This window comes from Panulirus ornatus, chromosome 48 (assembly GCF_036320965.1).
Source record: "Panulirus ornatus isolate Po-2019 chromosome 48, ASM3632096v1, whole genome shotgun sequence".
Lineage (NCBI taxonomy): Eukaryota > Metazoa > Arthropoda > Malacostraca > Decapoda > Palinuridae > Panulirus > Panulirus ornatus.
Window position 1 is genome coordinate 13,597,596 of NC_092271.1, and position 14,226 is coordinate 13,611,821.

At 46.1% G+C, this 14,226-nt stretch overlaps 1 protein-coding gene across 2 annotated transcripts in view; it reads left to right on the forward strand.

Moving 5' to 3' along the window:
- Positions 1–14,226, forward strand: part of LOC139764008 (corticotropin-releasing factor receptor 1-like) — a 102,782-nt gene that overhangs the window by 71,458 nt on the left and 17,098 nt on the right. For both annotated transcript variants that reach the window (XM_071690477.1, XM_071690478.1), the window contains exons 6-7: positions 1,880–2,009; positions 9,994–10,150. In XM_071690477.1, coding sequence (XP_071546578.1) covers positions 1,880–2,009; positions 9,994–10,150 — 287 coding nt within the window. The remainder of the gene's footprint in view (positions 1–1,879; positions 2,010–9,993; positions 10,151–14,226) is intronic.

Consider the following 14,226-nt stretch of genomic DNA (forward strand, 5'->3'; position numbering starts at 1 on the left):
ACTATCATACAAAGACTTGTTAATCTTCCTATATATCTCTGGTCATCGACCAACCCCGGGAGGGAGGATGAACAGCTGGTTGAACGGTGGACCGACTGCCCCGCCCTCGATTCTAACCCTTGCGGGTTCGATCCCATCCTATACTTATATATTATTTGATTAACTTCTGCTTTTCCTTCTTTTTTCCCGTGACTTTTTTTTCTTTACTTCCTTTTCTCTTGTGTTTGTGTTGCCTATTCAGACATTTCAACTAACCAAATTGTTTTGTTTTGTGTGTTGCAGCGGTGGCTGTGATGTTTCAGGTGTTCACAACTCGTGGCGTCTGTATTCATGACACTCCAGACTGGCTTGCTAGGTCGTGTCACCCAGCATGATACCTCCAGTACTGAGTGGCAGGACACGTGACACCTCACACATAATGCCTCCTGTACTGAGTGGCAGGACACGTGACACCTCACACATAATGCCTCCTGTACTGAGTGGCAGGACACGTGACACCTCACACATAATGCCTCCTGTACTGAGTGGCAGGACACGTGACACCTCACACATAATGCCTCCTGTACTGAGTGGCAGGACACGTGACACCTCACACATAATGCCTCCTGTACTGAGTGGCAGGACACGTGACACCCTCACACATAATGCCTCCTGTACTGAGTGGCAGGACACGTGACACCTCACACATAATGCCTCCTGTACTGAGTGGCAGGACACGTGACACCTTACATAATGCCTCCTGTACTGAGTGGCAGGACACGTGACACCTCACACATAATACCTCCTGTACTGAGTGGCAGGACACGTGACACCTCACACATAATGCCTCCTGTACTGAGTGGCAGGACACGTGGACACCTCACACATAATGCCTCCTGTACTGAGTGGCAGGACACTGACACCTCACACATAATGCCTCCTGTACTGAGTGGCAGGACACGTGACACCTACACATAATGCCTCCTGTACTGAGTGGCAGGACACGTGACACCTCACACATAATGCCTCCTGTACTGAGTGGCAGGACACGTGACACCTCACACATAATGCCTCCTGTACTGAGTGGCAGGACACGTGACACCTCACACATAATGCCTCCTGTACTGAGTGGCAGGACACGTGACACCTCACACATAATGCCTCCTGTACTGAGTGGCAGGACACGTGACACCTCACACATAATGCCTCCAGTACTGAGTGGCAGGACACGTGACACCTCACACATAATGCCTCCTGTACTGAGTGGCAGGACACGTGACACCTCACACATAATGCCTCCTGTACTGAGTGGCAGGACACGTGACACCTCACACATAATGCCTCCTGTACTGAGTGGCAGGACACGTGACACCTCACACATAATGCCTCCTGTACTGAGTGGCAGGACACGTGACACCTCACACATAATGCCTCCTGTACTGAGTGGCAGGACACGTGACACCTCACACATAATGCCTCCTGTACTGAGTGGCAGGACACGTGACACCTCACACATAATGCCTCCTGTACTGAGTGGCAGGACACGTGACACCTCACACATAATGCCTCCTGTACTGAGTGGCAGGACACGTGACACCTCACACATAATGCCTCCTGTACTGAGTGGCAGGACACGTGACACCTCACACATAATGCCTCCTGTACTGAGTGGCAGGACACGTGACACCTCACACATAATGCCTCCTGTACTGAGTGGCAGGACACGTGACACCTCACACATAATGCCTCCTGTACTGAGTGGCAGGACACGTGACACCTCACACATAATGCCTCCTGTACTGAGTGGCAGGACACGTGACACCTCACACATAATGCCTCCTGTATTGCTTGGCAGGACACGTGACACCTCACACATAATGCCTCCTGTATTGCTTGGCAGGACGCTGGAGTGTGACCGGCTGCGGGTACACAGGAACTTGGTGTTGGCCCTCATCATTCGCTTCCTGGTGATGCTGGTCCTCACTGAACCCTTCGTCTCCAACCGCCAGACCCGCACCTACCGCGACGTGGTGAGTCCCTGTCTCTGTGTGTCTGGGTCACCAAGCGTCACAACCTCACCCACCGAGACATGGTGAGTCTGTGTGTCTGGGTCACCAAACCTCACAACATCACCCATCGAAACATGGTGAGTCTGTGTGTGTCTGGGTTTCCAAGCGTCACAACCTCACCCATCGAGACATGGTGAGTCTGTGTGTGTCTGGGTCACCAAGCGTCACAACCTCACCCACCGAGACATGGTGAGTCTGTGTGTCTGGGTCTCCAAGCGTCACAGCCTCACCCATCGAGACATAGTGAGTCTGTGTGTCTGGGTCACCAAGCGTCACAACCTCACCCACCGAGACATGGTGAGTCTGTGTGTCTGGGTTTCCAAGCGTCACAACCTCACCCACCGAGACATGGTGAGTCTGTGTGTGTCTGGGTCACCAAGCGTCACAACCTCACCCACCGAGACATGGTGAGTCTGTGTGTGTCTGGGTCTCCAAGCGTCACAGCCTCACCCATCGAGACATAGTGAGTCTGTGTGTCTGGGTCACCAAGCGTCACAACCTCACCCATCGAAACATGGTGAGTCTGTGTGTGTCTGGGTTTCCAAGCGTCACAACCTCACCCATCGAGACATGGTGAGTCTGTGTGTCTGGGTCACCAAGCGTCACAGCCTCACCCATCGAGACATAGTGAGTCTGTGTGTCTGGGTCTCCAAGCGTCACAGTCTTACCCACCGAGACATGGTGAGTGTATGTGTATAACGCGATGTTGGAGCAGCAGCGAGAGTGTTGTGGTCAACGGGTGGAGGTGTCTGTGTCTGCATGGTCCACTCTCACGCTGCTCATGAGAACAGCAACAGCTAACTCTCTACCACTACTGTCTCTTGTCTTCCTCTCGTCTGGTGTTCACAACTGTACCATCTTGTCTTCCTCTCGTCTGGTACTCACAGCTGTACCATCTTGTCTTCCTCTCGTCTGGTACCAACTGTACCGTCTTGTCTTCCCTCTCGTCTGGTACTCACAGCTGTACCATCTCGTCTTCCTCTCGTCTGGTACTCACAGCTGTACCATCTTGTCTTCCTCTCGTCTGGTACTCACAGCTGTACCATCTTGTCTTCCTCTCGTCTGGTACCAACTGTACCGTCTTGTCTTCCCTCTCGTCTGGTACTCACAGCTGTACCATCTCGTCTTCCTCTCGTCTGGTACTCACAGCTGTACCATCTCGTCTTCCTCTCGTCTGGTACCAACTGTACCATCTCGTCTTCCTCTCGTCTGGTGTTCACAACTGTACCATCTTGTCTTCCTCTCGTCTGGTACTCACAGCTGTACCATCTTGTCTTCCTCTCGTCTGGTACTCACAGCTGTACCATCTTGTCTTCCTCTCGTCTGGTACCAACTGTACCGTCTTGTCTTCCCTCTCGTCTGGTACTCACAGCTGTACCATCTCGTCTTCCTCTCGTCTGGTACTCACAGCTGTACCATCTCGTCTTCCTCTCGTCTGGTACCAACTGTACCATCTCGTCTTCCTCTCGTCTGGTACTCACAGCTGTACCATCTCGTCTTCCTCTCGTCTGGTACTCACAGCTGTACCATCTCGTCTTCCTCTCGTCTGGTGTTCACAGCTGTACCATCTTGTCTTCCTCTCGTCTGGTACTCACAGCTGTACCATCTTGTCTTCCTCTCGTCTGGTACTCACAGCTGTACCATCTCGTCTTCCTCTCGTCTGGTGTTCACAGCTGTACCATCTTGTCTTCCTCTCGTCTGGTACTCACAGCTGTACCATCTCGTCTTCCTCTCGTCTGGTGTTCACAGCTGTACCATCTTGTCTTCCTCTCGTCTGGTACTCACAGCTGTACCATCTCGTCTTCCTCTCGTCTGGTGTTCACAGCTGTACCATCTTGTCTTCCTCTCGTCTGGTACTCACAGCTGTACCATCTCGTCTTCCTCTCGTCTGGTACTCACAGCTGTACCATCTCGTCTTCCTCTCGTCTGGTACTCACAGCTGTACCATCTTGTCTTCCTCTCGTCTGGTACTCACAGCTGTACCATCTTGTCTTCCTCTCATCTGGTGTTCACAGCTGTACCATCTTGTCTTCCTCTCGTCTGGTACTCACAGCTGTACCATCTCGTCTTCCTCTCGTCTGGTACTCACAGCTGTACCATCTCGTCTTCCTCTCGTCTGGTACTCACAGCTGTACCATCTCGTCTTCCTCTTGTCTGGTACTCACAGCTGTACCATCTTGTCTTCCTCTCGTCTGGTACCAACTGTACCGTTTTGTCTTCCTCTCGTCTGGTACTCAAAGCTGTACCATCTTGTCTTCCTGTCGTCTGGTGTTCACAGCTGTACCATCTTGTCTTCCTGTCGTCTGGTACTCACAGCTGTACCATCTTGTCTTCCTGTCGTCTGGTGTTCACAGCTGTACCATCTTGTCTTCCTCTCGCCTGGTGTTTACAGCTGTACCATCATGTCTTCCTTTCGTTGTAGCTTAGGGTGCGGTTGACCTGCTTCTTGTACAGGTCCCTCTAACTTACCCTCCGGTGGTGTAGACAACAGTGACGAAACTTATACTCCCTCAACCATCACTCCAAGTCATTCCATGAAATACCTCTGATTTTTCCTGTCCTATTCCAAGATTACTCCTTAAGATTTCCCTTCCTCTAACTCCAGGAGTCTGTCACATCGTCAGTTCCAACTTAAGCACCTTCCTTTTTCCCTCCAGCCACCTACTCGAACACCACGAGTGACACTGGAGCGAACGCGGCCCACGAAACCAATTTACAGTGGTGGTGGTGTCTGCCGACCCCTGGCCACACGGTAGAGAACCTAGCATGGAGGGAGGTGCTGCCACACACCCGATTATGGAGGACAGGTGGTGAGAGAGAGAGAGATAGAGAGAGAGAGAGAGAGAGAGAGAGAGAGAGAGAGAGAGAGAGAGAGAGAGAGAGAGAGAGAGAGAGAGAGAGTGAGTGAGTTCGCTCAACGCTGAAAGGTAAAATGTACAAGTTGATCACGGTGAAGCCCTCTTTAAACTTCCCACACATTTAGTGAGGGCGGGCTGGCTCGGTCGGTGATGTGTAGTAATTATCAGGGATCACATCCCACACACCCCACACCTTGCAATTAAACACACACACAGACACACACGCTCGCGCGCACGCACGCACGCACGCACGAACGCATGCACGCACACACACACACACACACACACACACACACACACACACACACACATATATATATATATGTATATATATATATATATATATATATATATATATATATATATATATATATATATATATATATATATATATATATATTTATTTATTTTTTTTTATTTTGCTTTGTCGCTGTCTCCCGCGTTTGCGAGGTAGCACTAGGAAACAGACGAAAGAAATGGCCCAACCCACCCCCATACACATGTATATACATACACGTCCACACACGCAAATATACATACCTATACATCTCAATGTACACATATATATACACACACAGACACATACATATATACCCATGCACACAATTCACACTGTCTGCCTTTATTCATTCCCATCGCCACCTCGCCACACACACACACACACATATATATATATATATATATATATATATATATATATATATATATATATATATATATATATATATATATATATATATCATATATATATTATCCCTGGGGATAGAGGAGAAAGAATACTTCCCACGTATTCCCTGCGTGTCGTAGAAGGCGACTAAAAGGGAAGAGAGCAGGGGGCTGGAAATCCTTCCCTCCGTTTTTTTTTTTTTTATATATATATTTTCCAAAAGAAGGAACAGAGAAGGGGGCCAGGTGAGAATATTCCCTCAGAGGCCCAGTCCTCTCTTCTTAACGCTACCTCGCTAACGTGGGAAATGGCGAATAGTATGAAATATATATATATATATATATATATATATATATATATATATATATATATATATATATATATATATATATATATATATATATATATATATATATGCAAGAGTTTTGGAGAGAGGGGCAAGCATGCAGTCTGTTGTGGATGAGAGGGCTTGGGAAGTGAGTCAGTTGTTGTTCGCTGATGATACAGCGCTGGTGGCTGATTCGGGTGAGAAACTGCAGAAGCTGGTGACTGAGTTTGGTAAAGTGTGTGAAAGAAGAAAGGTGAGAATGAATGTGAATAAGAGCAAGGTAATTAGGTACACTAGGGTTGAGGGACAAGTCAATTGGGAGGTAAGTTTGAATGGAGAAAAACTATAGGAAGTGAAGTGTTTTAGATATCTGGGAGTGGATTTGGCAGCGGATGGAACCATGGAAGCGGAAGTGAGTCATAGCGTGGATGAGGGGGGGCAAAAGTTCTGGGAGCGTTGAAAAATGTGTGGAAAGCGAGAACATTATCTCGGAAAGCAAAAATGGGTATGTTTGAAGGAATGATAGTTCCGACATTGTTATATGGTTGCGAGGCGTGGGCTATAGATAGGGTTGTGCGGAGGAGGGTGGATGTGTTGGAAATGAGATGTTTGAGGACTATATGTGGTGTGAGGTGGTTTGATCGATTAAGTAATGAAATTTTAAGAGAGATGAGTGGTAATAAAAAGAGTGTGGTTGAGAGAGCAGAAGACCGTATATTGAAATGGTTTGCTCACATGGAGAGAATGAGTGAGGAAAGATTGAAAAAGAGGATACATGTGTCAGAGGTGGAGGGGACGGGGAGAAGCGGGAGACCGTTTGGAGGCGGAAGGATGGAGTGAAAAAGATTTTGGGTGATCGGGACCTGAACATGCAGGAGGGTGAAGGGCGTGCAAGGAATAGAGTGAATTGGAACGACGTGGTATACCGGGGTCGACGTGCTGTCAATGGATTGAACCAGGGCATGTGAAACGTCTGGGGTAAACCATGGAAAGTTTTGTGGGACTTGGATGTGGAAAGGGAGCTGTGGTTTTGGTGTAATATACATGACAGCTAGAGACTGAGTGTGAACGAATGGGGCCTTTGTTGTCTTTTCCTAGCGCTACCGCGCGCGCATGCGGGGGAGGGGGTTGTCATTTCATGTGTGGCGGGGTGGCGACGGAAATGAATAAAGGCAGCAAGTATGAATTATGTACATGTGTATATGTCTGTGTATGTATGTATATGCATATGTTGAAATGTATAGGTATGCATATGTGCGTGTGTGGACGTGTATGTATATGTGGGTGGGTTGCTCCATTCTTTCGTCTGTTTCCTTGCGCTACCTCGCTAACTCGGGAGACAGCGACAAAGTAAAATAATAATGATAATTTTTTTTTTTTTTTCATACTATTCGCCATTTCCCGCATTAGTGAGGTAGCGTTAAGAACAGAGGACTGGGCCTTTGAGGGAAATCCTCATATGGCCCCCTTCACTGTTCCTTCTTTTGGAAAATTTAAAAAAAAATGAGAGGGGAGGATTTCCAGCCCCCCGCTCCCTTCCCTTTTAGTCGCCTTCTACGACACGCAGGGAATACGTGGGAAGTATTCTTTCTCCCCTATCCCCAGGGGATATATATATATATATATATATATATATATATATATATATATATAAATATATATATATTTTTTTTTTTTTTTTTTTATACTTTGTCGCTGTCTCCCGCGTTTGCGAGGTAGCGCAAGGAAACAGACGAAAGAAATGGCCCAACCCCCCCCCCCATACACATGTACATACACACGTCCACACACGCAAATATACATACCTACACAGCTTTCCATGGTTTACCCCAGACGCTTCACATGCCTTGCTTCAATCCACTGACAGCACGTCAACCCCTGTATACCACATGACTCCAATTCACTCTATTTCTTGCCCTCCTTTCACCCTCCTGCATGTTCAGGCCCCGATCACACAAAATCTTTTTCACTCCATCTTTCTACCTCCAATTTGGTCTCCCTCTTCTCCTCGTTCCCTCCACCTCCGACACATATATCCTCTTGGTCAATCTCTCCTCACTCATTCTCTCCATGTGCCCAAACCATTTCAAAACACCCTCTTCTGCTCTCTCAACCACGCTCTTTTTATTTCCACACATCTCTCTTACCCTTACGTTACTTACTCGATCAAACCACCTCACACCACACATTGTCCTCAAACATCTCATTTCCAGCACATCCATCCTCCTGCGCACATCTCTATCCATAGCCCACGCCTCGCAACCATACAGCATTGTTGGAACCACTATTCCCTCAAACATACCCATTTTTGCTTTCCGAGATAATGTTCTCGACTTCCACACATTTTTCAAGGCTCCCAAAATTTTCGCCCCCTCCCCCACCCTATGATCCACTTCCGCTTCCATGGTTCCATCCGCTGACAGATCCACTCCCAGATATCTAAAGCACTTCACTTCCTCCAGTTTTTCTCCATTCAAACTCACCTCCCAATTGACTTGACCCTCACCCCTACTGTACCTAATAACCTTGCTCTTATTCACATTTACTCTCAACTTTCTTCTTCCACACACTTTACCAAACTCAGTCACCAGCTTCTGCAGTTTCTCACATGAATCAGCCACCAGCGCTGTATCATCAGCGAACAACAACTGACTCACTTCCCAAGCTCTCTCATCCCCAACAGACTTCATACTTGCCCCTCTTTCCAGGACTCTTGCATTTACCTCCTTTACAACCCCATCCATAAACAAATTAAACAACCATGGAGACATCACACACCCCTGCCGCAAACCTACATTCACTGAGAACCAATCACTTTCCTCTCTTCCTACACGTACACATGCCTTACATCCTCGATAAAAACTTTTCACTGCTTCTAACAACTTGCCTCCCACACCATATATTCTTAATACCTTCCACAGAGCATCTCTATCAACTCTATCATATGCCTTCTCCAGATCCATAAATGCTACATACAAATCCATTTGCTTTTCTAAGTATTTCTCACATACATTCTTCAAAGCAAACACCTGATCCACACATCCTCTACCACTTCTGAAACCGCACTGCTCTTCCCCAATCTGATGCTCTGTACATGCCTTCACCCTCTCAATCAATACCCTCCCATATAATTTACCAGGAATACTCAACAGACTTATACCTCTGTAATTTGAGCACTCACTCTTATCCCCTTTGCCTTTGTACAATGGCACTATGCACGCATTCCGCCAATCCTCAGGCACCTCACCATGAGTCATACATACATTAAATAACCTTACCAACCAGTCAACAATACAGTCACCCCCTTTCTTAATAAATTCCACTGCAATACCATCCAAACCTGCTGCCTTGCCGGCTTTCATCTTCCGCAAAGCTTTTACTACCTCTTCTCTGTTTACCAAATCATTTTCCCTAACCCTCTCACTTTGCACACCACCTCGACCAAAACACCCTATATCTGCCACTCTGTCATCAGACACATTCAACAAACCTTCAAAATACTCATTCCATCTCCTTCTCACATCACCGCTACTTGTTATCACCTCCCCATTTACGCCCTTCACTGAAGTTCCCATTTGCTCCCTTGTCTTACGCACCCTATTTACCTCCTTCCAGAACATCTTTTTATTCTCCCTAAAATTTACTGATAGTCTCTCACCCCAACTCTCATTTGCCCTTTTTTTCACCTCTTGCACCTTTCTCTTGACCTCCTGTCTCTTTCTTTTATACTTCTCCCACTCAATTGCATTTTTTCCCTGCAAAAATCGTCCAAATGCCTCTCTCTTCTCTTTCACTAATACTCTTACTTCTTCATCCCACCACACACTACCCTTTCTAAACAGCCCACCTCCCACTCTTCTCATGCCACAAGCATCTTTTGCGCAATCCATCACTGATTCCCTAAATACAATACTTCTGTGGTTGTTTTACATACGCAAATTTAAGGAATATTCTAATACTTCAATATGAAAACAAGACCCCTTTTTTCCCTTTACATTTCGTGCGGTGATGTTTGTTAATATCATGATGGTTGGACTGGCTGTGCCGGGGAATGTCAGGTAATATAATGTTACATGATCTTCATGTTGGCAGGATTGGCTATGCAAGAGCCTGCTGGCGCTCAGGATGTACGCCCAGATGGCCTCCATCAACTGGATGTTCGTGGAAGGCCTCTTCCTGCACTCCAGACTCACCTCTAACGTGTTCGACTCCGGGGCGCCCTTCACCCTCTACTACACCATAGGCTGGGGTCAGTCCCTTACTTCCTACCACACTATACCATAAGGTTGGGTTGGTCAGCCCTTCACCCTCTATTACACCATAGGCTGCTATGTACCATACCATAAGATTGAATTGGTCAGCCCACCACCACACACCATAGGCTGGGGTCAGTCCAACATTCTACACGCAGGAGGTTTTCCACAGCTTTGCCCCAATGAAGGGCTACCGTGAAATTCGAGCAAAATGCAGCGGGTTCTTAAAGCAACTGGTTCTTCAACTCAAAATGAACGCAAAATTGTAAATGTACAAAATGAGAGCAGAATATGCATTATGCATAAATTTAGAAAATGAGAATGATAATTTCACTGACACACATTACTGGTGTGAGACTCAACACTGATGTTTCCACCTCTCCTGTGATCTGCAGCGTTAGACGCAGCCATGGCTGTACCTACACAAACATTGAGGTGGGAATCTGTCGCTCTTGACTTTTGCAATTACCTTGTTGCAACTTAGGGTTGAGAACAGGCACACAGATGTATGTCACCCACAGTGAGGAGTAAGCCTGAGGGAAACATTCTAAAGCGGCAGGTATTTAGTCAAGATGCTCCTTGAATTATGGTCCTTTAAGCTACGATTTTCAACTCTGTTTCCCCCATATTTGACTGAAATAACTTATTTCCCATTAGAAACATTACCTTGGGAATCATCAGCCGTTTTAATTAGATTCACAGACTGTCAGTTCTTTAACACTCTATTGTGGGAATCCTTCAGGTTTCACGCTCACTGTGGTCATCAACGGAGGTGGTGGCTCAAATCTATTCCGACCAAAAGTTTCGACAAATTTTTCCCCCATTTTCGAGATGTAGATCTTACATGCATTGACCTCAGTAGTTAAGGAATTTCTTTATTTTTTACCTAAGCTTCCAGATTCATTGTTTGGTTTTAGTATTACACTTGTGAAACAAAAGCAAAACCTAATTTCCAAAATCTTTTTAATCGTTACATAATTCATCTGTACTCAGGAAATTCCACTGTCTCCCATCAACCACTTACCCACCAGTGAGCCATGTACCTACCCTCAGCATGCAGCGCAAGATTTCTAAACCTGGCTGCAACTTCCTTGAAAAGTCTATGTGCAAGGCTCCAACCTGAATAGAGCTGAGCTTGTTTTCCCTTTTAGCCACACCATTGAAGACGCTTCCAGAATTAAGAACATGCAACGAGAGCTTCCAGATGCTAGATGAATTGAGGGAGAGTCGTCTTTCTTAAAGTGGTTTACGACCCCTTTCCTGCAGCCTATCACTTGCGGTGCTCCAGCTAGTAAACCAGCTAGGCTACTGCACTAGACTTTCTGCTTACTTTACCTTACTCTGTCCTTTTCATAAGTCAGTACTTTTGTTAAACAGGGACGCAGAACACCGGCTAGATCATGTAGTATGTGCCAGAGGCAGAACTCGACACGCCCTTGGACTCATTAGGCAGCAGTGAAAACTAAACACGTTATCCCAAGTGACGTTTGCGCTGAGCCTGTGCATTGCTGAAAATAACAAATCTGTCCTCCACTTAATGTCTACCCAAATAGTTGCGTTTTTGCTTTTCGACTGATGAGAGAGGCTTTACGTTTTAACTCTGAATCTTCAGAATAAGTCTTCGCCAGATATCATCACCTCTGTCAACAGTTCGTCCTCTTCATCCCCTCCTCCTTTTTGAAAGTGTCACCAGATCTGAAAGACGACGCCATAGCATTTGTCGTTCACTTCAGGGTCGGTAAATCTGATTACCGAGATGCCAGTTTGCTCTCATATCCTTTGCTTTCCCCTTAATTTCAGAATAAATAGGACAATTCTTATCAGGTTCTGTGATACGTTTGGAAATGCCGTTCACCATTCTTCTCGGAACTGCCACATTAGTACTGCACAACATACGATGTACCTTAAACATCAATGAAACCTTTTTTACATATGATAAAATGGTATGTGTTCTGGCTGCCATTAATCATGTTTATGGTGGCATGACATACTTCTCAGATACAGTCACTCCAACAATTAAGACAACAGAAGGTTTAAGACCTTAGCAACACAACAAAAACATCTACGAACACAAACTTATGGATTTACGATCTCGTACACCACTAACAAGTCTGTTTACTTTAACCACATTTGGTATCAGACCTGTAGACACTTTCACCCACATCTCACTAACATATCAAACTCTACAGGTTTGCCCCACATTTTTTTGGCTAACGCATGAAAACGCCTTCAGACATGATCACCCATGTTTTACCATGACGACAACATATTTACGAAGTGACCTAACATCTCACTATCATAACAGGGTCTGTGGACCTACATTTTGCAGACGATGACTTTGTAGCCTCAACAGTAAACCTAGTTAAGGACACACTTACCCATACCAACAATACATTTTTTTTTTCTAACACAACAAACATTCTAAGTTTAGGACGACCCATATTTCCTAACATCAGAGAAGTTTACGGTCTATCAACTCTCATTTCGATAGATTAGATTAAAGTCTACGGGCAACCCATATCCTTCTAACAGATTTTGCCCCAAATTATCGACCCACATTTCTTTAGCTTGGTACAATGGCTCACGCTTTTCTTCCTTATTTCAGAATCACTAGAATGATGTCATGTTTTTTTTTTCTGGTCCAGTTTATTTGGAAATGTCTTTCAGTATAATGTGTCTTCAGTCTTGCAGTGCTAAGCTTGTACAATACATACACAGTTTAACATCAGTAGAACACTACTGAATTGATACTGTGTGTAAGATTACTATAAGTGATTACTATTTGTGTGTTACTGGGAGAGTTTTACGCTCATGTTGCCGCGTCTCTTAGTCTTGAATATGTACTATGTCTTTCCTCTCTTACGTATATACACACACCTCAGCCTTAGCAAGGTATCTATTTATCGACCAGTCCTAAGGGGAGAATGAACAGCTGGGATTGGCTGTGGACCGTCTGCCGAACCCAGGATTCAAACCCATGCGGACCCGACCCTGTGTGTGTATGTGTGTGTGTGTGTGTGTGTTTGCTGCCACCAGTTTTAACATAATAAAGCACTTATGTGGGCGAGGTCACTTCGCCAACTAAGTTAACCTATTACTGTAGAGCGCTGACAAGTTTAACCGCTGGCACGAGGCAGTGGAACGGGTCGACCACGTATTTATTTTTCATACGGTTTCACTGTCACACGTTGTTTCCCTAAATTTTCATTGTGCTTGTTTAAAGTAACTTTCACGAAATATACACGTTCCTAGCATGGACTGCGGGTCATCATTGGACTCCCCCTTACCATGAGCTGGGGTCAGTCCTTCACTCTCTCCTGTACCATGAGCTAGGGGTCAGTGCTTCACTCCGTACCCGACTGGCTTCCACTGTGTACCCTACCGTGAATTAGTGTCAGCCCTCCACTTCAGTAAGTCATCCTGTAAGGCCTCATGTCACCCCAGGGTCTTGGTGTTAACAGAAGGTGCACCTGCAGTGTAATGTCTTACCTGGGCTGTAACTCTCTCCCTTAAGAGAGCAAACGAGACACGTTCCTTTAAAGTTATCAGAGATATGTTCTCAGAATGCCCGTCTTGTGTCTTACATCTCCCACGCGTCGACGGGGGAAGATACTCATCTAATGGATACCTCCAGCATATAAGGAGAGACGGACAGTTTGTTCATTTAAACTGTTCGTTCTCCGTCTTTTGATCACCTCAGCATGGGTGCCTTTCTCCCACACGCCACGCACCTCGCAGGATGTCCACCGTGACACGTTTATTACCCCGCCGGGAAGGCGTGTGTGGTGTGTCTTCTTTACCTCGTTCAGTACGACGCTCACATCCCAATGAAGTAGTTATTTCAACCTTGACGACTTACATTTCATATAGTTTTATTTCACGTCTCATAGTGGCTTCCTGCACCGAGAGTCCTCTCTTGTCTTTATGAGGCTCCTGCAGTCTACTCTGACAGGAACCATGGGTCATAAGATGTGATGTTGCGAGTGCCTGTGTGTGTGCAGAGCGTGCAGGGCAATTGAGTTGCGAGCGGTCGGTGTCTGGGGCGCGGTCGTTGCATCGTGGACATGGAAGA